General features: G+C 44.9%; 1 protein-coding gene across 4 annotated transcripts in view; it reads left to right on the top strand.

Moving 5' to 3' along the window:
- Positions 1-24,346, top strand: part of HTT (huntingtin) — a 197,298-nt gene that overhangs the window by 21,730 nt on the left and 151,222 nt on the right. For all 4 annotated transcript variants that reach the window (XM_075570290.1, XM_075570271.1, XM_075570281.1 and 1 more), the window contains exons 2-5: positions 4,730-4,813; positions 7,110-7,230; positions 9,337-9,396; positions 17,381-17,460. In XM_075570290.1, coding sequence (XP_075426405.1) covers positions 4,730-4,813; positions 7,110-7,230; positions 9,337-9,396; positions 17,381-17,460 — 345 coding nt within the window. The remainder of the gene's footprint in view (positions 1-4,729; positions 4,814-7,109; positions 7,231-9,336; positions 9,397-17,380; positions 17,461-24,346) is intronic.

Genomic DNA, 24,346 nt, shown 5'->3' with positions numbered 1-24,346 from the left:
CACACACACACCGACTGACACACACACACCGACTGACACACACACACACACACCGACTGACACACACACACCGACTGACACACACACACACACACACCGACTGACACACACACACACCGACTGACACACACACACACACACCGACTGACACACACACCGACTGACACACACACACACACACACCGACTGACACACACACACACACCGACTGACACACACACACCGACTGACACACAAACACACTGACACACACACACACACACACACCGACTGACACACACACACACACACCGACTGACACACACACACACACCGACTGACACACAAACACACTGACACACACACACACACACACACCGACTGACACACACACACACACACCGACTGACACACACACACACACCGACTGACACACACACACACACCGACTGACACACACACACACACCGACTGACACACACACACACACCGACTGACACACACACACACACCGACTGACACACAAACACACACACACCGACTGACACACACACACACACACACCGACTGACACACAAACACACTGACACACACACACACACACCGACTGACACACACACACACACACACACCGACTGACACACACACACACACACACACCGACTGACACACACCCACACAGTGACTGACGCGCACACAAACCCTGACTGACGCACACACTGACTGAGGCACACACACACGCACACACTGACTGTGTGTGCGTCAGTCAGTCTGTGTGTGTTTGTGTTTCTGCCTCAGACTCACTGACGCGCGCGCAAACACACAGTGACTGACGCACACACGCTACATGAAGCTGTAAAGACTGACACACACACCGACTGACACACACACCGACTGACACACACACCGACTGACACACACACCGACTGACACACACACCGACTGACACACACACCGACTGACACACACACCGACTGACACACACACACACCGACTGACACACACACACACCCACTGACACACACACACACCCACTGACACACACACACACCGACTGACACACACACACACACACACACACACCGACTGACACACACACACACACACACCGACTGACACACACACACACACACACACACCGACTGACACACACACACACACACACCGACTGACACACACACACACCGACTGACACACACACACACACACCGACTGACACACACACACACACACCGACTGACACACACACACACACCGACTGACACACACACACACACACACACCGACTGACACACACACACACACACACACACACACCGACTGACACACACACACACACACACACACACACACACCAACTGACACACACACACACACACACACCAACTGACACACACACACACACACCGACTGACACACACACACACACACACCGACTGACACACACACACCCACCCACTGACACACACACACACACCCACTGACACACACACACACACCGACTGACACACACACACCCCCACACACACACACACACTGACTGCCGCACGCGCACACACACACTGACTGACGCGCACACAAACCCTGACTGACGCACACACTGACTGAGGCACACACACACGCACACACTGACTGTGTGTGCGTCAGTCAGTCTGTGTGTGTTTGTGTTTCTGCCTCAGACTCACTGACGCGCGCGCAAACACACAGTGACTGACGCACACACGCTACATGAAGCTGTAAAGGAGGGGGGGGGGACTGGATTGATGTGAATGGGGGACAAACAGAGAGAGGGGGAGGAGAGAGAGAGGAACGGGAACATTACATCACGGGCAACGCCGGGTCTCTCAGCTAGTATATATATATATATATCAGCTTGAACTGCAGCTTTTAACAAGAAGGGAAACCGTATGAATTAGGGAGGCACTGCAGAGTTTATAATCTATCTTCGGTTTTGTTTGCTTTTCATAATTACTTTTTATTATTTGATTGCCAATTACAGTAGTAGTCATTAAATAATTATCAATTGTGACAACTTGACCTTTAAACTAATAACCTCCCTACTTGATATAGTGATTAGCAGGGTAATGCACAGATAACAACAATGCATGAATGTATTTTCCAGTCCTCTGAAATGAGGCAGCATTTTCTTTAGTAATAGCCGGGATGTAAATGGCATAATTAAAGAAAATCACACATTACTCTCTGGATATTTCCAAGAGAAATGTCATGTCCGGTGCAATGAATTCCAACATCTTGTGTGGAGAAGAAATGAACATTTAGGAAATCTATAAACATTATGCACTTTGATTTATATTTTCTAAAAGCATCATCGGTTTGTTTAAAAAAACAAAAAAACAAAACAAAATGGTAACCTGTTAAATGCTGCTAGTTCATTATACACAGTTGTGGAAATCATAACTATACATAACAAAATGCACACTTTTGTGCTGCATCTTAAAATATAAAGGGCAAAATGTTAACCTTTTTGTTCTTAAAATAAAAATGCAACGGATTGCACCTTGAAAAATGTCATTTCTATAGGGGCCATGAAATAAATGAGTTGCTGGCAATAAAGGGATTCAGAAAACCGCTTAATTATATTTTGAGCTGAAGTTTACAAATTGGCTTGTACTGGGATCAGATTCGCCGACCCTGGCAGCTGGGCCAGGGATGGTCAAGATGCAGCCAAGTTCTACATTTGACTTTTTCGGGACAAAGTGCTATTGATTTTGCTCTCAAGAGGAATTAACATGTAAAAAAAAAAACTTAGAGAAACTTGCATCAAAAACGAGAAAATCGCTGTTTCCATGCCAGCAAAGCACAATCGCCAAGTACTGTGAGCATTTTATGTGTGAAGTTATATTATGTACATTTCTACTCTCTCTCTCTCCATGTGCCATCCTTCTTCTAATCCTTAACAGATGTCTAATTGGGTGTTTTCTGTGTTTCGGAGTACAAGAACGGATAAAACAAGTTACTGACCGATCTTTCTAATATGAGCCATATATTTCTTCTGTAGGTTTCCCCTTTATTTCTACTGCCAAGTGCTGACATTAAAAGCCGTACTGTATGTAGAGACGGGCACATTTTCATGGCAAATTTGGATCGGCCGGTTCCTTTTGGTGCGCGGATTTCAGAGCATCAGTGTCAAAAGCGTTTTGTTATTTTGCGGATTTTTATTATTACTAATACACTCCGCGGATTCCTCAATCCGTTGGCGGATTCCTAAGAATACGCCTACAGATGACTGACTGATTCGTAGAATTCAATTAGCAGATTCAGCATGAATCCGCACGGATTAAAACCGACCAAATCAATCCGTGGATTTTTCAGTGGACACTAGAACAAACATTCATTGTAGTGTCACAATGTTCTGAAAAGGCTCATGGGGGGCTGCTCTTTCACCCCGATTTTAGTTGTGTATTTACTTTTTATTAGTACGATCTAGTACGCGTACGTCATATATTGGTTTTTACAAGCTTAAGGATTTCCTATTCCAAGGAACTATTGTTCAGTGATGTATCCAAAATTAGGAGGCGTTGCCACTGGGTCTTGAGCTAGATTAAATGGTCAAGCACATGGGAGTGTGGATGCAATGTCTGGGGGAATTTAAGCTGTGTAGTAGTGTTCCTTCCTCCTTGCAGAGTGTCATTAAGCATATGGGGTGGCAGTGCGGTGCGGGGGTGTACCAAGATTTTATCTCCTCTTCAAAGAACCATCAGTGGAGCTCTTCACTGTACAGTAACTCTTCTCCTTTTAGTGGGGTAGTTGGATACTGTGTTTCCAAAGCCACGCTACAAAAAGAAGGGTACAGTGAGGTCCAAAATGAAACTGTAGCAATATGTATAAGGACGCTATATCAATGTTATAAATAAATGTATGAGGAATACGTCTCCGGATGCTTATGTGGTGTATCTAGGAGTGTGTATTTTTTTTTTATAAATATCCTATGATTGGGCTATTTATATTCGGGTATCGAATGGAACATGTTCTGTGTCAGTGCCAACAAGAATCACAGCACTACAGTCTAATGTATATGCAATGGAGTAGCAAATAAAAGTTAATCTAGGAAAAGATCCGTCCCCTGTGTATAAACAGGCTTTCAAGGAATAATAAATGACATGCCTTTATAATGCAGCAACTGCTCCAGAAGAATTTTTTTTTGTCTCTGTGCTTCATTTTACTGTATATACAAAATGTTGGCTTAAAAGAGGTGTGTGTGTGTGTGTGTGTGTGTGTGTGTGTGTTTTATTTTTTAAAAATTATTTTGAAAATCTCATTCAGGCAGGGGGTCTCTGGAGCCAAACCCCTTTAATTTCAGCTTTGGGGACCCCCTGCTTTCCGAGATATGTACCTCCTGTAGGGGGTGCTGAAATCACGGGGCTGTTTAAAGTTCCTGATCACGTGGACCAATGGGAAGCCGCAAGGGATGACGTCACTGCTTCCTTTTGACATGCAGGACGTGGGAGCCTTGAAGCGGCCATTACTAGAACCAGTTAGCCCATCCGAAGTGCTACTGGCACCCCCCACCCCTCCATTCCCCCACCTCCCCATGGAGGTAATTATCTCAGGATGTAAAGGGTTTCTGGAGCTTTAAGTAATGGGGTTCAGCTCCAGTGACCCCCTGCTTCAATCCTATTTTAAAAAAAAAAAAAAAAATTTAAATCGAGCATCGCTTGGATGGCTTAAGAGCACTTTTCCCTGTTCTGTGCCTATCTTCATCAGCTTTCATATTTGTTTTCTTTTTCAGGAAGAAAGATCCTTCGACCAACAAGAAAGATCGCGTAAATCACTGTCTGACAATATGTGAAAACATTGTCGCCCAGTCTCTGAGGTAACTGTTGCCATCAGCTTTTGCCCCCCCCCCCCCCCCACTGTGGGGGAAGTTCGGAGAAACCTTTATCCCTTTATCCCTGTAGTGCAGGTGGAGCATATCTGGTTCATAAAGCCCAAATCTAAATTAAAATTGTGAAGTAGGCAGCAGATGTATTTTTCAGAGAATTTATCTCTTTATCCTCTCCTCTGACCTTGAAAATACTATGACACACTGGAGGTAATTACAATGGAGGGAGATGACCTACACATGTCGAACAAACCATCACACAGACTCGATAGTTTTGCACTTCTAATATAAAGGGTAGTGTTGATAATTATTTTATAATTAGACTGTCTGAGATGGATACATTATTGAAAACCACTCCCCACAGAGGCACTGAATTGGATACACATACAGTATGAGCATTGAGGTATTCCAGTTAACATATAGGATTGCATTACAAGATTATTACAATCTTGAATCTTTTATGAATGCTGACGTTAAAATATATAAATAGATCTAATTTTGTTAAAGCGGCAATCCCCCTGAGAAGCCTACGTGAGTTTAACGCCTTATATTGGCATCTTCCCTCCTGAGCATGTCCTGCTCTGTGTTTTAAAAATCTTGATTAAAAATAAATAAAATCTTTAGTTTCTCGGCGTATGGGAGCCTTTAGACCAGGGTTGTCCGACTCTTGTCCTCTCGGGCTACCAACAGGCCAGGTTTTAAGGATATCCCTGCTTCAGCACACTGACTCGCCTGTGCTGAAGCAGGGATATGCTTAAAACCTGGCCTGTTGGTGGCCCTTGAGGCTGCACTGGGCTCTGGTGAGTAATCCATTTAACCTTCCTGGCAGTTAATATGTGAAGCACTTGTATCTCCTAAATGGAGCATCACACGTTAGAAATAAAATGGAAAGATCTCTTAAAGGAAGTAAGAAATAAAATGCAACAAAAAAATAGCAATCAGGAAAAATTGCTGCTTCAAAGGGGATAACGGGTATAATGTTTGTTTGTGATTTATACAAAAGTTGTCATAATCCAAAGAAAATGATAATGATGTAACCCGGCGGTTTATATGCTGTTGATTATAGACTTCGATTCATCTATATTTATTAATTCATTATATTTCAGTTTAATTTATTCTTTTATATTAAATCATTCATTTTCAATGTATTCACAGCGTTTGGAAACACTAAATGTAGTTTTTTACTCTTGTGACCGAGCTTCACAAATGTAATCATACAGTATAGCGATTTTGAAACCTCGCAAGTCTCTCTCAATGTGAAACTGTGAAACGTCTTTCTCCAAGACCGATGTGGTTCTAATGCACAGAGCTATTGAAATGTCATCTGTGAAGTACTGTCTGTTCTATTAACACGTATCCTACAACAAGAGTACACCTGTCCCAGGCCAGTGCTGCTTCTGCCCCATTGAGTGCCTCTTTGGATAGTTGTTTTCAAACAAGATGTTGATGCTAATGGGAGAGAACCTAAGCGTTAGGACTGGCAGCAGCTTCATGTTGAAACTTAAGGAGGCACTCAAGACGACACCTTTATTTATATATTTATTTATATAATTCATATTATTTATTTATTTGAAGCAGGGGTTATGCGGAGCTGGATGTCTTCTTCGGGGACCCCCTGCCTCTCAAGATACTTGCCTCTATAGGTGCTGCCTTTATCTCTGTGCAGTTTAAAGCTCCAGCGTCACGTTGGCCAATAGGCAGTCCCAAGACATAACGTTGTGGCTTCCTATTCACCTGCAGGACTTTTAAACTGCCGTATTGTGAACCCAGCGGTGTCTCCTACTGACAGCACCTATGAAGTTAATTATCTCGGGAAGCAGAGGACCCCTGCAGCGAAAATAAATGTGTTTCAGCTCGAACTCCTGCTTCAAACCTATTACACAAAAATGTTTTTTTTAAAAAAAAAAAGTGTCACCAGGGGGGCCTCCTTAACGCAAAGACCTCCATTTTGTTTCTGTAATTATTATATGGAATTGAATTGAGTGGCTCCAGTATGAATTTGGAGTAGGAAACCATAAAACAAAAGATCTTGAAGGGACAATATTTCCCAATGTAGTGTAATAACCATTGTTTTACTGTGTAACATAGGATATATTTGCACATCTGCAGTCAGAAACGTATTATTATATTATTGAAAAGTAATATGATAGATTAAAATGCCACACTACTGAGCACTTCACACACACGCTTTGGACTTTGTCATTGTGCTGCCAAATACCACTGCTGTCTGTAGTGTCAACTCTTCTTTCTCTTTGATTATACCCAACATGAATTTTCCCTGTCCCAGGAATTCTCCCGAGTTCCAGAAGCTGCTCGGTATTGCCATGGAGCTGTTCCTGCTGTGCAGCGACGATGCAGAGTCTGACGTCAGGATGGTAGCCGACGAATGTCTTAATAAAGTGGTAAAAGTAGGTGTGCCGTTTAAATACATTTTTGGCATGACGGTAATATTAATTAAATACAGTCTTCTACATGATTATACCATGCTGCATATTGATTCTGACCACTATCCTTTTTTTAATCCTGCCCTTCTGGCACGAAAGGGTTGCGTCATAAAACCGAAGACTGTGACAACAAGCCGCCATCACCATTTGTGCACTCAACTGAGCAGTGTACCATGTTCTGTGGGTGTTTTGAGGGAGTGGTAGAGGTTGTAAGAGGAGGGCACCAACGGGTTTATGCAAGTAAGTTTAATTGCCACAATCCGACGTTTCGGTTCATCCACACAGCCTTTATGAAGGTTGGAGCAATTAAACCTATTGCATAAGCCCGTCTGTGCCCCCTCTTACTACCTTTACCTCCATGCTTTGCTGGACGAACCAGGGAAGCCTTTTTTGCGTTGGAACACCGGAAATTGTTCATGTTTGTTTGTTTGTTTACAGGAGTGCTGGAGGAACCTCTTCTCTGCTGCTCTTTTGAAGGTGTTACATGATATTATGATACTATAGTTTGAATTAAGGAGTTGGATGTTGTAATTTTTCTTCATTTCTGGTGTCCGCAAGGAGCATAACTTTGCCTTCTTACTCTTGATTATAAGAGTTTGTAGTAACAACATCTGAAGAGCGAAGTAGTTGTTATTAAATAAGTGGTGTGAACTATAATAACAGACGCTGAACTTGTCCCCTCTCGGCTCATTAACATAACTTCACTGAATATATCACATCATCTTGGAGAAGATCAGGGGATGGGATTTGTGATGCAATTAGGAAGCAACTGAGTAGTTGGCGTATGGGTCTTAATTATGGTCCATTTGGAGCAATTAATTCTGCTTCCTCTTGTGCGTCCCTCATCTCCATCTTTCCCTTCATTGTACATGAAGGAGCTTTGCAGGGCTGTTGTGTCTACTTGGTAATCTAGAGATGTTAAAAGCGCAGAAGGCCATTAAAATGTAAATCTACATTCTGAGAAAACAAACCGTGCTTTGTAGTGCCAGCTCTTAACATCTTTTCCATGCTATTGGTTGAGGGATTTTTTGCATAACCAGTGTCTTATCTTGTTTTGAAGTAGCACTGGGCAGAGGAGTTATAGATTTGTAATTGTTTTTGTTTCATTTAAATTAGTTTAAAGGGGCAGTCCCATGTAGTAGCATATCTTTAAACAGCAATATAATTCATGGTCGGTTATATATCTATATCATTAAAGATCTCTGCCAGTGGGAAAAGATTAGTAGGATATAGCAGACTATACTGCGTACGCTACTTTTGGGAAGTACTAGTGAGGAAAGGGTATGCTAAAACGTTTCTCACGTCAATCTCCAAAGCATAAAACAATTCCATGATCTTACAACAGGGCTGGCCACCTCCGGTCCTCAAGGGCCACCAACAGGTCAGGTTTTAAGGATATCCTTGCTTCAGCACAGGTGGCTCCGTTGTTGACTGTGCCATCTGAACTGAAGCAGGGATATCCTTAAAACCTGACCTGTTGGTGGCCCTTGGGACTGGAGTTTCCTACCCCTGTTACAAGGATGAAAAGGAACACATAGACTTGCTATGTAGGACTCCACGCTGGCTGTTAGTTTCTCTTCCTTAACCAGATTAGTTTTCAGGCTGTTGCATGTTTTGTTTGGCCAACCTTACTTGGGTATAATCACTTTGTTTTGTTTTATAGGAGCACTTATGACCCGAACTTGGTCAATGTTTTGTCTTCTTGGGAAATTGATATGTGGGAGGTTTGCTAAACAACTTTAAAGTGTAAAATGTAAATATATATTTTATTTGACTAAATCATGTGTTCTTCAGGTTTGAAATGGTGCGATTCCCACTGAGATATGAGGGAGCTGTAACAATATTTTGGCGATGGGGTTTACATGCACCCCTCTTGTCTGACTGCTGCTTATAGTCTGCTCTCTCGGAAGCAAACTTCTATGGTCAATTGTCGTCCTACAAATCCTCACAAATCTTATAAAAAAAATTAAGGCTGTCGTCATAACTTTTACTACAGCGTAAAGGTAAAACCGAAGGGGTCTATGTGTTTATTGAACTCTGATGGGTTTTTTTTTTTTTTTTTTTTTGCAGGCTTTGATGGACACGAACCTCCCAAGGTTACAGCTGGAGCTGTACAAAGAAATTAAAAAGGTGATCTGCTTTTACTTTTCACTAATAGCACCTATAAGAAGACTATACTCTATGCTCTAAGGCAGGGTGCTCAACTCCAGTTGTCAAGCCCCCTTCACCCCCTCATAACAGGTCAGGTTTTCAGGATATCCCAGCTTCAGCACAGGTGGCTCAATCAAAGGCTCAGCCTTTGCCAAAGGGTGTGAGCCATTTGCTGATGTTAAAGTGATGTTAAAGCTGCTCTATTTCTATCTGAAACTCACAAGCCCTTTATCCCCTGTATCCAATTTTCCAACTCTTATCTGTCCATGAAATGTCTGTTAGTTCACTGTATAACCCTGTTCTTTTATTGTAACCATGTATTTTTTATAACCATGTATTTTTTATAACTCTGTGCTCAGGACATACTTGAAAACGAGAGGTATATCTCAATGTATTGTCCTGGTAAAACATTTTTATAAATAAATAAGAGCTTCGGAAAAAAACAGATCACTATAGTATCTTAAAGTTGACGAGTAGAATACCATTTAATTAGCAACATTGTATTACAGCATTTTTTTTCTAGACCTCTTGTTCTTTCCTTACCCCCCGCCCATCTTGTATCACCAGTCAGTCTAGCAGGCTATCATTCATTTACAGTAAAACACACTGAATTATTTGAGGAAGAGAAGGGAAACCTCATGGAGAATTCCATATTTAAAGTATTATACCATGTACAAAATTATTATTTAAAAAAAGCCTAAATGTAGCCGATGCTGCTGCTGCTGCTTCCACATTGTTCAGACACCACCCTGTATCCATCATCTGTGTTCACAAGGAAGATGCAGATATGTTGTGCTGTTTCTTTAAAGCTGTATTCATATTTTGCTAGAGAGAGAGTGAGCTGGGCCCCATTTAACTAACTTGCATTGGCTGTTCAGTGAGCTGTAACACACTGATACAGTGACGTCATTTAAGCTAATAAATGGACACTTTACTTCAGTAAATGAGGCCTTGAGGATACAAGGAGTATTTTTGCTAATTCAGACATTCCTATCCCCCCCACTCTACCCTTTCGTTATTCATGAGTACTGTAGCAAATCTGAACATTACATCTGTCCTGTTGTAGTGATTGCTTTTATTTATCGAGATTGTGCCTTGCACTGAATGTGCTCCACAGACTGCCTATAGCTTTATATTTGCTTGGCAGTGTGTGTCTGCTTAAGAATGATTCCAGTAAACTCATAGGTAGTACTTTTCTGAAAGCGCCCACATGGCAATTTCAAAGCGATTTCTGGGACTCGATGCCAGTATTTTCTTTAGTGCCATAAGGCAGAATACTATACGTGCGATATAAACACATGCCACTGTACTAATTATTTAACTCCATTGAACCAAAATTCATATAAGAATATCAAACATTTTAAGTAGACATCAGATGTTCATGCAGTGTTCTTGAATACTTGGCACGAGTGAATCAGTGAAGATTCAGAGAATGTGTTGCTTGCCTTTTGGGGCAGGGAAAGGGTTAAAACAACATTTTCAGCAGAAACAAAATGCAATAAAAGAACAGTGCATATTCTGTCACATTATTATTATATTATGTTATGCACATACCGTTTTTATTTTGTTAATCTTTCCAGTAGAGTAAAGATTAGTAATGTCATGCAGGAGATCTGCAAATGTGTACAGTACTGGAGCTTGATGACAGAAAATGAAGTTTGATATAACCCTCCCTTTTACTGTCGGTGACTCTAGGCACAAATAAAATGAAGGCATGTGTGGTCTGCAGAAGACCATTAATCAGGGTTTCTCAAAGGAGCCGTTTTTATTTTTTATTTAATTTAACATTTTTGTAAAGAAAAATGATACAGGCTTGAAGCAGGGATCTCCGAGGCTGATTGCAGCTCCTGGGACCCCTGCTTCCAGAGATACTTACCTCTGAAGGGGGTGCCGGTATCTCTGCAGTTTAAAGCCCTCGGTCATATGGGCCAATAGGAATCCGCACCATGTGATGTCATGGCTTCCTATTGGCCTGCAGGGCCCGGGTGCTTTAAAAATCACCCATTATGTGAACCCTGGAGTGCCTACCGGCACCCACTATGGAGGCCAGTATCTCTGGAACCAGGGGGCCCCTGGAGCTAAAATTAATGGAGTTCCGCTCCGGAGACCCCCTTCTACAATCCTGCATAAAAAAAATGTAATTAAACGTCTTGGAGTTCCTCTTTGAGCATGATTTTGAGCTGTAGAAACCATCTATTCGAATTAGAACTTTCCCACATTTCCACTGTACACTCATGTTTCTCTTGGGTTATACTTTGAAATGAATTATATTTAGGGAGGAAGACATTTTCTAATGATAAAAGGAGAGGAACACTTGATGTTCCTTTTGGAAGTAAAAAATGGTGCACTGCCAAATTGGTCATTTATTCATGTACTTATTAACTTCAGTTCTTGGTGGTCAGTGAAATTGTGAAGATATACAAGACTAAATCTTTCATTTTCCCCATCTCCTTACAATCTCTAACCTGCTGAAAGTACAGGATCATATATCTAGTACCTCTGTCTGTTCTAGTTTCTCGCGAAGGGGGAAGGTTTGATAGCAGCAGACTTCTTCTTTTGGATCATTTTATTCAATGGGGGCAAAGATTGGAGCCAGTATTGGAAGAATGTAATGGTCTGCCAGTTTCCTGCCACCCACGCATAACTTTGTCCACTTGTGTGATTACAATCAATGAAATGGAAAATCGGCAACACCTTAAAGTAATTGGCAAAAATAAAAGTGGTGCACAGAAACCAAAGGGACTTCTTGACCCTCATACACTAACAGTTACTGTAAGTACAGTATATAAGGTATCTCAGACTCAATATAATCTCTCTAAGAGACCAAGATGGTAAAACAAGGTACTCCACAGCAAAAGTATTTCCACAAAATATATATAAGCCGCTTTGTTGAGTACCTTGGTGGTCCAGTTATTTTTGCTTCTTATATAGCTACAGTATATCTTGCGTTACCAGCTCGTTTTTCTGCTTATCTGTTTGAGGACTGTATTGTATTCACTATTGCTCATGTCTTTATTGTTCAATGCTCCATGCTTTGTTTTTCCTGCCGTGTCTTTTCCTGATATTGTGTATGTGATACAATGAGTTAAATTAATAGTAATAATAAAAAAAAAAAAAAATATATATATATATATATATATATATATATATATATATATTCACTCACTCTTACCGTCTTGGTCTCTTGTAGAGTTATACTATTGAGTGTGGGATACCGTTATATACGAGTGTGATTTATTTCTGGGCTGGCCCCCTGGGAGATCAGTGTATTCCAAAGTGAGCAGCTCGTGTTGCCTTGTTTTGGACATACAACCAACAAGGAGGGCAGCCTGCGTTTCGTTTGCTGCCATCCTTCATGTTGCAGTTTTACTGCCGAAGGGGTTACATTTTCACTGACGATATCAGTATTACTAATGCACGAGATTTTGGAAGGTAGTATAAAACTGTACGTGTGCGGGATTGGCGAGGTGCATTGTTTGCAGCGGGATTGGCGAGGTGCATTGTGTGCAGTGGGATTGGCGAGGTGCATTGTGTGCAGCGGGATTGGCGAGGTGCATTGTGTGCAGCGGGATTGGCGAGGTGCATTATTTGCAGCGGGATTGGCGAGGTGCATTGTGTGCAGCGGGATTGGCGAGGTGCATTGTTTGGAGCGGGATTGGCGAGGTGCATTATTTGCAGCGGGATTGGCGAGGTGCATTATTTGCAGCGGGATTGGCGAGGTGCATTGTTTGCAGCGGGATTGGCGAGGTGCATTGTTTGCAGCGGGATTGGCGAGGTGCATTATTTGCCGCGGGATTGGCGAGGTGCATTGTGTGCAGCGGGATTGGCGAGGTGCATTGTTTGCAGCGGGATTGGCGAGGTGCATTGTTTGCAGCGGGATTGGCGAGGTGCATTGTTTGCAGCGGGATTGGCGAGGTGCATTATTTGCAGCGGGATTGGCGAGGTGCATTGTGTGCAGCGGGATTGGCGAGGTGCATTGTTTGCAGCGGGATTGGCGAGGTGCATTGTTTGCAGCGGGATTGGCGAGGTGCATTGTTTGCAGCGGGATTGGCGAGGTGCATTGTTTGCAGCGGGATTGGCGAGGTGCATTGTTTGCAGCGGGATTGGCGAGGTGCATTGTTTGCAGCGGGATTGGCGAGGTGCATTGTTTGCAGCGGGATTGGCGAGGTGCATTGTTTGCAGCGGGATTGGCGAGGTGCATTGTTTGCAGCGGGATTGGCGAGGTGCATTGTTTGCAGCGGGATTGGCGAGGTGCATTGTGTGCAGCGGGATTGGCGAGGTGCATTGTGTGCAGCGGGATTGGCGAGGTGCATTGTGTGCAGCGGGATTGGCGAGGTGCATTGTTTGCAGCGGGATTGGCGCGGTGCATTGTGTGCAGCGGGATTGGCGAGGTGCATTGTTTGCAGCGGGATTGGCGAGGTGCATTGTTTGCAGCGGGATTGGCGAGGTGCATTATTTGCAGCGGGTTTTGGCGAGGTGCATTGTTTGCAGCGGGATTGGCGAGGTGCATTATTTGCAGCGGGATTGGCGAGGTGCATTATTTGCAGCGGGATTGGCGAGGTGCATTGTGTGCAGCGGGATTGGCAAGGTGCATTGTGTGCAGCGGGATTGGCGAGGTGCATTGTGTGCAGCGGGATTGGCGAGGTGCATTGTTTGCAGCGGGATTGACGAGGTGCATTGTTTGCAGCGGGATTGGCGAGGTGCATTGTGTGCAGCGGGATTGGCGAGGTGCATTGTGTGCAGCGGGATTGGCGAGGTGCATTGTGTGCAGCGGGATTGGCGAGGTGCATTGTTTTCAGCGGGATTGGCGAGGTGCATTGTTTGCAGCGGGATTGGCGAGGTGCATTGTTTGCAGCGGGATTGGCGAGGTGCATTGTGTGCAGCGGGATTGGCGAGGTGCATTGTGTGCAGCGGGATTGGCGAGGTGCATTGTTTGCAGCGGGATTGGCGAGGTGCATTGTTTGCAGCGGGATTGGCGAGGTGCATTGTGTGCAGCGGGATTGGCGAGGTGCATTGTGTGCAGCGGGATTGGGGAGGTGCATTGTGTGCAGCGGGATTGGCGAGGTGCATTGTGTGCAGCGGGATTGGCGAGGTGCATTGTTTGCAGCGGGATTGGCGAGGTGCATTGTGTGCAGCGGGATTGGCGAGGTGCATTGTTTGCAGCGGGATTGGCGAGGTGCATTGTGTGCAGCGGGATTGGCGAGGTGCATTGTTTGCAGCGGGATTGGCGAGGTGCATTGTTTGCAGCGGGATTGGCGAGGTGCATTGTGTGCAGCGGGATTGGCGAGGTGCATTGTTTGCAGCGGGATTGGCGAGGTGCATTGTTTGCAGCGGGATTGGCGAGGTGCATTGTGTGCAGCGGGATTGGCGAGGTGCATTGTTTGCAGCGGGATTGGCGAGGTGCATTGTTTGCAGCGGGATTGGCGAGGTGCATTGTTTGCAGCGGGATTGGCGAGGTGCATTGTGTGCAGCGGAATTGGCGAGGTGCATTATTTGCAGCGGGATTGGCGAGGTGCATTGTTTGCAGCGGGATTGGCGAGGTGCATTGTTTGCAGCGGGATTGGCGAGGTGCATTGTTTGCAGCGGGATTGGCGCGGTGCATTGTGTGCAGCGGGATTGGCGAGGTGCATTGTGTGCAGCGGGATTGGCGAGGTGCATTGTGTGCAGCGGGATTGGCGAGGTGCATTGTTTGCAGCGGGATTGGCGAGGTGCATTGTGTGCAGCGGGATTGGCGAGGTGCATTGTTTGCAGCGGGATTGGCGAGGTGCATTGTTTGCAGCGGGATTGGCGAGGTGCATTGTTTGCAGCGGGATTGGCGAGGTGCATTGTTTGCAGCGGGATTGGCGAGGTGCATTGTTTGCAGCGGGATTGGCGAGGTGCATTGTTTGCAGCGGGATTGGCGAGGTGCATTGTTTGCAGCGGGATTGGCGAGGTGCATTGTTTGCAGCGGGATTGGCGAGGTGCATTGTTTGCAGCGGGATTGGCGAGGTGCATTGTTTGCAGCGGGATTGGCGAGGTGCATTGTGTGCAGCGGGATTGGCGAGGTGCATTGTGTGCAGCGGGATTGGCGAGGTGCATTGTGTGCAGCGGGATTGGCGAGGTGCATTGTGTGCAGCGGGATTGGCGAGGTGCATTGTGTGCAGCGGGATTGGCGAGGTGCATTGTGTGCAGCGGGATTGGCGAGGTGCATTGTGTGCAGCGGGATTGGCGAGGTGCATTGTTTGCAGCGGGATTGGCGAGGTGCATTGTGTGCAGCGGGATTGGCGAGGTGCATTGTTTGCAGCGGGATTGGCGAGGTGCATTGTTTGCAGCGGGATTGGCGAGGTGCATTGTGTGCAGCGCGATTGGCGAGGTGCATTGTGTGCAGCGGGATTGGCGAGGTGCATTGCTTGCAGCGGGATTGGCGAGGTGCATTGTTTGCAGCGGGATTGGCGAGGTGCATTGTGTGCAGCGGGATTGGCGAGGTGCATTGTTTGCAGCGGGATTGGCGAGGTGCATTGTTTGTAGCGGGATTGGCGAGGTGCATTGTTTGCAGCGGGATTGGCGAGGTGCATTGTTTGCAGCGGGATTGGCGAGGTGCATTGTTTGCAGCGGGATTGGCGAGGTGCATTGTTTGCAGCGGGATTGGCGAGGTGCATTGTTTGCAGCGGGATTGGCGAGGTGCATTGTTTGCAGCGGGATTGGCGAGGTGCATAGTTTGCAGCGGGATTGGCGAGGTGCATTGTGTGCAGCGGGATTGGCGAGGTGCATTGTTTGCAGCGGGATTGGCGAGGTGCATTGTTTGCAGCGGGATTGGCGAGGTGCATTGTTTGCAGCGGGATTGGCGAGGTGCATTGTTTGCAGCGGGATTGGCGAGGTGCATTGTTTGCAGCGGGATTGGCGAGGTGCATTGTGTGCAGCGGGATTGGCGAGGTGCATTGTGTGCAGCGGGATTGGCGAGGTGCATTGTGTGCAGCGGGATTGGCGAGGTGCATTGTGTGCAGCGGGATTGGCGAGGTGCATTGTGTGCAGCGGGATTGGCGAGGTGCATTGTGTGCAGCGGGATTGGCGAGGTGCATTGTTTGCAGCGGGATTGGCGAGGTGCATTGTGTGCAGCGGGATTGGCGAGGTGCATTGTTTGCAGCGGGATTGGCGAGGTGCATTGTTTGCAGCGGGATTGGCGAGGGGCATTGTGTGCAGCGGGATTGGCGAGGTGCATTGTGTGCAGTGGGATTGGCGAGGTGCATTGTTTGCAGCGGGATTGGCGAGGTGCATTGTTTGCAGCGGGATTGGCGAGGTGCATTGTGTGCAGCGGGATTGGCGAGGTGCATTGTGTGCAGCGGGATTGGCGAGGTGCATTGTTTGCAGCGGGATTGGCGAGGTGCATTGTGTGCAGCGGGATTGGCGAGGTGCATTGTGTGCAGCGGGATTGGCGAGGTGCATTGTGTGCAGCGGGATTGGCGAGGTGCATTGTTTGCAGCGGGATTGGCGAGGTGCATTGTGTGCAGCGGGATTGGCGAGGTGCATTGTGTGCAGCGGGATTGGCGAGGTGCATTGTTTGCAGCGGGATTGGCGCGGTGCATTGTTTGCAGCGGGATTGGCGAGGTGCATTGTGTGCAGCGGGATTGGCGAGGTGCATTGTTTGCAGCGGGATTGGCGAGGTGCATTGTGTGCAGCGGGATTGGCGAGGTGCATTGTGTGCAGCGGGATTGGCGCGGTGCATTGTGTGCAGCGGGATTGGCGAGGTGCATTGTTTGCAGCGGGATTGGCGAGGTGCATTGTTTGCAGCGGGATTGGCGAGGTGCATTGTTTGCAGCGGGATTGGCGAGGTGCATTGTGTGCAGCGGGATTGGCGAGGTGCATTGTTTGCAGCGGGATTGGCGAGGTGCATTGTGTGCAGCGGGATTGGCGAGGTGCATTGTTTGCAGCGGGATACCCTTTGTGAGTGATGTAACCTGACGCTTTGCTTTTTACATCTGTCTAGAATGGGGCAGCACGGAGCCTGAGAGCCGCGCTCTGGAGATTTGCTGAGCTCGCCCATCTTGTTCGCCCACAAAAGTGCAGGTACCAGCTCCAGTTAGTTATTTTGGAGGGGTTTGTGCAATTCATAGAACAGGGGGATAGTCTATTGTCTAAAAAGAAACGAGGAGAGGCGCACATAGCTCTACAGTGGGAAGTCATCTTTATTCTAAACAGATCCTCTGTAGAGTAATACTCACAACCATCATCACAGTTCATCATAGAAATGTCACACGCATCGTAGATTGATGCAGGACATGAACGACCGCTATTTTTAAGGAAGGTAAGTGTATATTTTTCCTCCGACCGGGAGTCCCAAGACAATGCCGGCTCTTTCTCCGTACCACGTAACAGATGTAATACATTATGTATTCAATAAGCTGCCATTATAGTATGGTTTACTGATTTCTGGTTCTATTACATTGCTGACGGACTGTAAATGAAACAAGTAAATAGAAAAAAAATCCCCATAATATCACAAATGATCATTTGAAATATTCTTTGTGATTATGTGAATTGATTTACTATATAGTTCTAGCAGCCACATTGGTGCCTGGAAAATGTAGGGTTGTTGTACATTGCGACACATCTTAGAGGCCCAAAATTCGTGTTCTTATAGATGAAATTGTAGTCAGCAGAGCTTGTGAAACCTTTAAAGGCCTTTTTCTGTACACTTGAGGAAGAGACCTGTGAGACTTCAAAAGGTCTGTACATTATATTGTTGGCTATAAAGAACCTTAATGTCGGTCCACTAAAAAGTATCGCAATGTACAGCAAATCTATGTATTTATTTGTAATTCATTGTGAATTGCACTAGTATAAGTTAATTATATTGCTACAGTATGTGCCAATTAATGCATTCGTATATAAACAATGGCATACCTTCGAAAACAGAATGCATTCTGTTTTTCTGTTATTGTTTTTTGTTAATGCCAAGTGAATTATTTTCCTGGTTCTGTGATGTCATCAACAGCTCAATATTCTCACATTAAAATTGATTCATCATGCGTCACAGATAACATGAAAATACCTGCAAAATATCCACTCTAAGATTGCATTAATATTTGAAAAAAGAAAAAAAAAGTGCTGTGCAAGTCCTCAACATAAAAATAAAACCTATATTTCCCATTCAGCATTCATAGCGGCGATACGTATGTGTAGCTCCGCCCATCAGTCTTGAGAAGGACAGAAAAATCTTGTACAGGTGTGCTATAATCCTCCTCCTCACCAGTAGTTTGCTTTTTTCTGTCTTAAGTAGAGAAGGTTTGTTGTAGTTTTTTGGATACACCCCATGACTACCAGTGTAGTTCAGCTGGCGGTGGTATTCTCTCAGCCTCTCTCTCCTCCGCCGAGTTGTGTAACGATACAGCTATTCGGAGGCCGTAGGAACGACCAGGGCGGGCCTCAGAGACGCTTCTGAGCACAGCGTGATATGGACCCTACGAGGAGATTTGCACGTGCCGTCGCGCTAGAAGCGGGAGCGCATACGTGGTGGCGCCAAAACAGGAGCATGGAAGTGCTGCAAACCAGGAAGTACAGCGGGAAGCATGTGGCAACCTCTGGGGGACTGCAAAACGCATAGCAGAGGCAATAGTGCTGCTTGTATGCTCTGAAGGAGAGGAGTGTGTGCTGCAAGCTATGGAGAGTAATACAGCCAAGGGATCATTGCCAAAACTTTCTTGGTGAGCACTAATCTAACTTTTATTGAAAGAGAGAGTAGAAGATTAGTGGAACTTAATAATGTTTGTTTTTATATATGCCGTACCTCTGTTGGACTACCTGAAGAGGAAACTTTAAAGTTTTTTTTGGAGGCTTTGCATCAAGAAACAAAAGATCGGTGCAGCACCTGACAATCCCCATTTAGAAGGGAAGAAATTATCTGAGAAAGCTGCAGCAGTCCAGGCTCCGGATCAGATGAATTACTTTCTTCAATGGATGAAGGGACACAGTGACGCAGACTGTGGAAACGGTGGTGTCAAAATAATGTAAGGGACAGTCAGAGGTCAAGGTCACAGACTAGTTTGGACAGAAGAGGGTCCTCATCTGAGAAATCAGTTATTTGGATATTGTCTGAGGGAGAATGTCTAGACTCCTCTGATCAGGAGGTGGATACTCTGTTTTATACAGTTAGTGTCGTCGTTGATTAAAGTGGTATTGGAAATGGAGATCCAGGAGAGGATTTGCAAAGCTATACTCTTCAGAGAGACACAAAAGAAAGTGAATGTTCCCTCTTCATAAAGTACTTAAGGATATGATTGAATCAGAGAGGATACAGCCGGACAAAAAAAATTGTTTTGTCCAAAACATTTTACAAAATGAACCCCTTTGCAGAGGAACATACGAAGACTTGGAAAACACCTCCAAAGGTGGATGCGGCGATTACCAGGATAGCGAGGAGAACGACGCTTCTGGTCTAATGCTATTTAATTTAATGATGTAATGGACTGAAGATTAGAGAATGTCCTAAGGAAATTTATTTGTGAGCAGGAACAGCATGTAAGCCAGTGGTGACCACGGCTTTTTTAAATCCAGGGCTAAGAGTGTCTAGGACGCAAATATTGAAAATGCGCTGGGAAAGGGGGTTAAGAGAACATCAATCCTAAAAGCGTTGACGTAAATAAAATTAGCCACAGATGTCGCAGAGGCATCATTCGACGCCGTTCGTCGTACATCAAGATCCATCTCTTTTACTGGTCGCAAGGAGAGCCCTATAGTTAAGGGCATCAGTTAAAAGCTGAGCTTGTGCATACTGCCTTTTGAATGAGAATTTTTTTTTTTAGGTAAATAATGAGACAATATTATTTCAAAGATATCAGGAGGGAAAAGCTCTTTCCTTGCAGAGGAGAGGAGATTCAGACATTTCTATTACTCGGGATACGAATCTGATCGGATGATTTAGAAAGGATAGATCATATTGGCCAGGAAGACCTGTCTCAAGACAATTTACGTGGAGAGGTCAGAATAATCTTTTTCGGGGTTACAGAATTAGAGGAGCGTGAAGAGGAAGGGCCTTCTGAAATAAGGCGAGCCCAACAGTCACCAGTAGGAGGAAGACTGGTGGCATTCAGGAGTGTTGGCTCAGACGATAAAGGACAGGTAGTTCCTTCAACTTCTTGCTACAAGATACCACCTGGAGTTCAGTTATATGCCAAAGGCAGAGCGATACTTAATTTCATGGCCCTCAAGAAGCAGAAAGGCAAGAGAGACGTTAAAACAAGCACTGAAGAATTTACAACAAAACCAAGGTTATTGTCAGAAATGGTGCGTACTCAACACTTTTTTCTGATAACATCTGGAGCGCACAGAGCGGTCTTGGATTTAAGAAAGCTTGACACATTCCTAAAGGTGACAATATTCAAGATGGAGTTCTTAAGATCTATCATTCAGGCGATTTGGAAAGGTGACTGTTTAGCCTCGATAGATCTCAAAGATGTGTATTTACACATTCCCGTAGCAGGAAAATAATATTTCCAATACACAGCTTTGCCTTTTGGACTAGTTATGTCCCCCAGGACATTCACAAAGGTAATCACCCCTTTGGCAGAAGCAAGAAAACTGCATAGAGATCTATCCATACCTGGGTGACCTCCTTTTATAAGAGACAAAGATTACCTTCAGAAACATACCGCCAGACTTATGGCTGGCTAATAAATCTGGAGAAGAGCCACCTAACTCCAGTACAGTCAATAGAATTTCTGGGGATGTTTCAAGGAAATAAATGTGGTAGTCGGACGACCACAGGAAAAGATGAAAGATCTCAGAGTAAAACAGTTTTGGGGAAAAAAAAAAAAAAAAGTAGCCAGAGATTGTATATGCCTATTAGGCAAGATGACCACCACCCTTGATGTGGTAAGATGGGCAAGATTCCATATAAGACACTTACAGCACAACTTTCTAGAGTGCTGGAATGGAAATGCAAAAGATTTACAACAAGATATCAGACTGTACCAAGATATTGGAGAGATGATAAGATGGTGGGAGCAAGAAAGAAAACTGGAAACTGGTTTCGCGATCCTTCACCACCACTCTGGTTATTACGACAGGAGCAAATGTCAGGCTGGGGTGCTCACTTAGGCGACAAGACGGCACAAGGGAATTGGTCAGCCCAATGCAAGACATACCACACCAATTAACTGAAACTAAAGGCAGTCGATGAAGCCTTCATGGCATTTCAAGAGTATGTGCAAGGTCGATATGTCTTAATAAAATCAGACCATCCTATGGCAGTAAAATATATACAAGGACCAGGCAGAACAAGAAGCAGAAAATTAATGCAGGCAACGGCAGCCATTATTGTCACGGGAGACAAGGCCATTTACACCTTTTTAGCAGGATCATGAATTTGAGCAAAACAAGTTAATGAAATAAAGTGTAAATGTATTCACAGGAAAAGGCAAAAACACAATGTTACACAAACTACAGCAAAAAGGCACACTTGCTTGTGAATTGGGGTAACAACCTAGGCTCTCTCCTAGGTGCAGGAAATCCTATCCCTGATAACAGTTGCAAAAACAGGACAGAAAATATTCCAGGCAGCTTTCGCTGAAGCAGCCTTTTTCTTGCTGGAGACTTGCAACTGGAAACTTTTTGAATCTGAGAATCTTGGAGGATTGGAGAACAATGAGAGACCTTGGAGAACACCTTGAAAAAACCATGGCAAGGGGCCATAATACCTCAGACTTTCATTCCAAAAATACTATAGCCCAATCCAAAGCGTGAGAAATTTATCCGCCACCAATCAGAGACAAGCTGGTAGAAACAGGGTTACCTGGAAATCTGAATGAAGCATGGGCAATTTGACGCCTCTGGTTCCCTCAATGCCACCCGCGGTGACAGGCTCTTGCCATTGTGGTGGGATCAATGGAAATGCAAAGGGCATCCATTGATCTCAGGATGTGGATACTTGAATCCTTCCCTCCTGTCGAAATGGTCTTGACACCTTGGTCATCCTCTGGGGCTTTCATCTCCAGATGTTCTGTCAGGCATCCTGGCATCACTTGGTAGCCCAGTGGCCTGTCGGAGCATTTGTTCTGAAAGTCCCAGCTCATTTCTGTGCACAAACAGATATTTTTTAAAACACACTGTTCCATAAAATATACACTTTAAAAATATCCTAAGTCTTTTGGTTATGGGAAATAGAATAAGAAGCTGCATGTTATTTCTTACTAGCCATATTCCCCACATTCTATACAATAAACTTAAGACTGGGCTTTTAAAAGTCTCCTCACTACCTTGTAGATGATATGAGTACCCCCAGAACCCCTATACCGGTTCTGGGTGACCTGGGCATTTACTGGGTATCCTCATTAACCTAGTGACCCCTTGACTGTTTCAGGGACACCTCGCATCCCTATGCCCCATTTACATTTCTGGGCTGTGCTGAAGCAGGGGCCCCTAGTGGTGAGTCGCGCAAGCATTTTTAAGGGGAGATATTACAGAGACGATGTCTACATTCATCCAGGCATCCAAACTGATTCCTGGGTACATTTTTAGGAGAACCAGCAACTCTGGGCCCTGATTAGATGAACATAATCTGACAACACATGGATCAAAGGTAACCAAACGGGCTTAACCTTTATAAGTGAGCCTGGCTACCTCTTCACCATCACAGTTATCACTTGGGCCGAAGTTCTTCTAGACCGATTAACTGCAGTTAATCTCCCACGACAGAAGAACTTAACAGTCAATTTCCTCAGCCGACAGCAAATGCATCCAGAACAATGGTTTTTGAACAGGACAGTTTTTCAACAGATTCAACAGCTTTGGGGCAAGCCAGAGGTAGTTCTGATGGCGTCCATCTCCAACAGTACAGCACCGCTGTTCCAGGGTAGATCACCCTCGGGTTTTCCAGACAGAAGGCCTAAGTTGTCTGTGTGACTTCGATTTGGATTATGTCTTCCCACCAATTCCACTCATACGAAGAGCGTTGAAGAAAATAGAAAGAGACACAGCAAAGGTGATATCTTACATAGCTGGCCAAGACGCATGGCAATAGATAGACCGTGGAAACTACCATAGGTACAAGACCTGCTGGAACAGGGGCCAATAAAGCCTCTACATCCATAGCTTGCAACTAGCTGACTGGTGGTTGAGCGGCAATTGCTAAAGCAAAGGGGCCTTTCAGAGAAGGCAATTGGGACACTGATTCGTTCCAGAAAGGCATCAACATCCAAGATATATTACCGGATCTGGTTCAGATTTCTGCGATGGGGCAAGGATAAGGAGCAGAACTGCATTAATCCTTTTTCAGCAGTGCTAGTCAAATTCCTTCATACAGGCTTTGATAAAGGACTTGGTCTCAACTCCCTCAAAGTCCAGGTGTAAGCTTTAACAGCACTATTGGAAAGAAATATGGCCAATGAGAGGCTCATTATCAGATTTGTACAGGCGGTAAAATGATTGGAACATCAAATTCAGAATGTAATTCCTAAATAGGATCTGTCACTGGTACTGCAGGTGATTGTGGATCCTCCATTAGGGGACCTATCACTAACCATACTAACACAAACGACAGTATTCCTTGTCGCTACCACATTGGTTAGAAGAGTGGGAGAGTTGCAGGCATTATCCTGTAAAGGGCCGTTCCTGATTATATTTCAGGGCAAAATTGTTCTGAGGCCTGTTACGCATTTTATACCCAAGGTAGTTTCTGCATTTCATCTAAATCAGGAAACTGTTGCAATCCTTTGTGCCTCATCCAAAAAATCCGTAGGAGGAACAGCTACACAAGCTGGATGTAAAGAAATGTGTGAAACACTAACTGGAGCTGGTGCAGGATTTTAGGAAGTCAGACTATTCGTGCTTCCACAGGGTTGAGGAAGGGGAAGGCAGCATCGAACGCTACCATTGCTCATTGGATCACCACCTGTATCCCTGATGCATACAGAGAGACAGGTTCCTGAAGGATTAAAAGCTTGCTCAACTACAGCAA

The sequence above is a fragment of the Ascaphus truei genome, chromosome 1 (assembly GCF_040206685.1).
Source record: "Ascaphus truei isolate aAscTru1 chromosome 1, aAscTru1.hap1, whole genome shotgun sequence".
NCBI classification, from domain to species: Eukaryota; Metazoa; Chordata; class Amphibia; order Anura; family Ascaphidae; genus Ascaphus; species Ascaphus truei.
The sequence above is the reverse complement of the archived record's forward strand: the minus strand, read 5'-3'. Positions and strand labels throughout refer to the sequence as shown.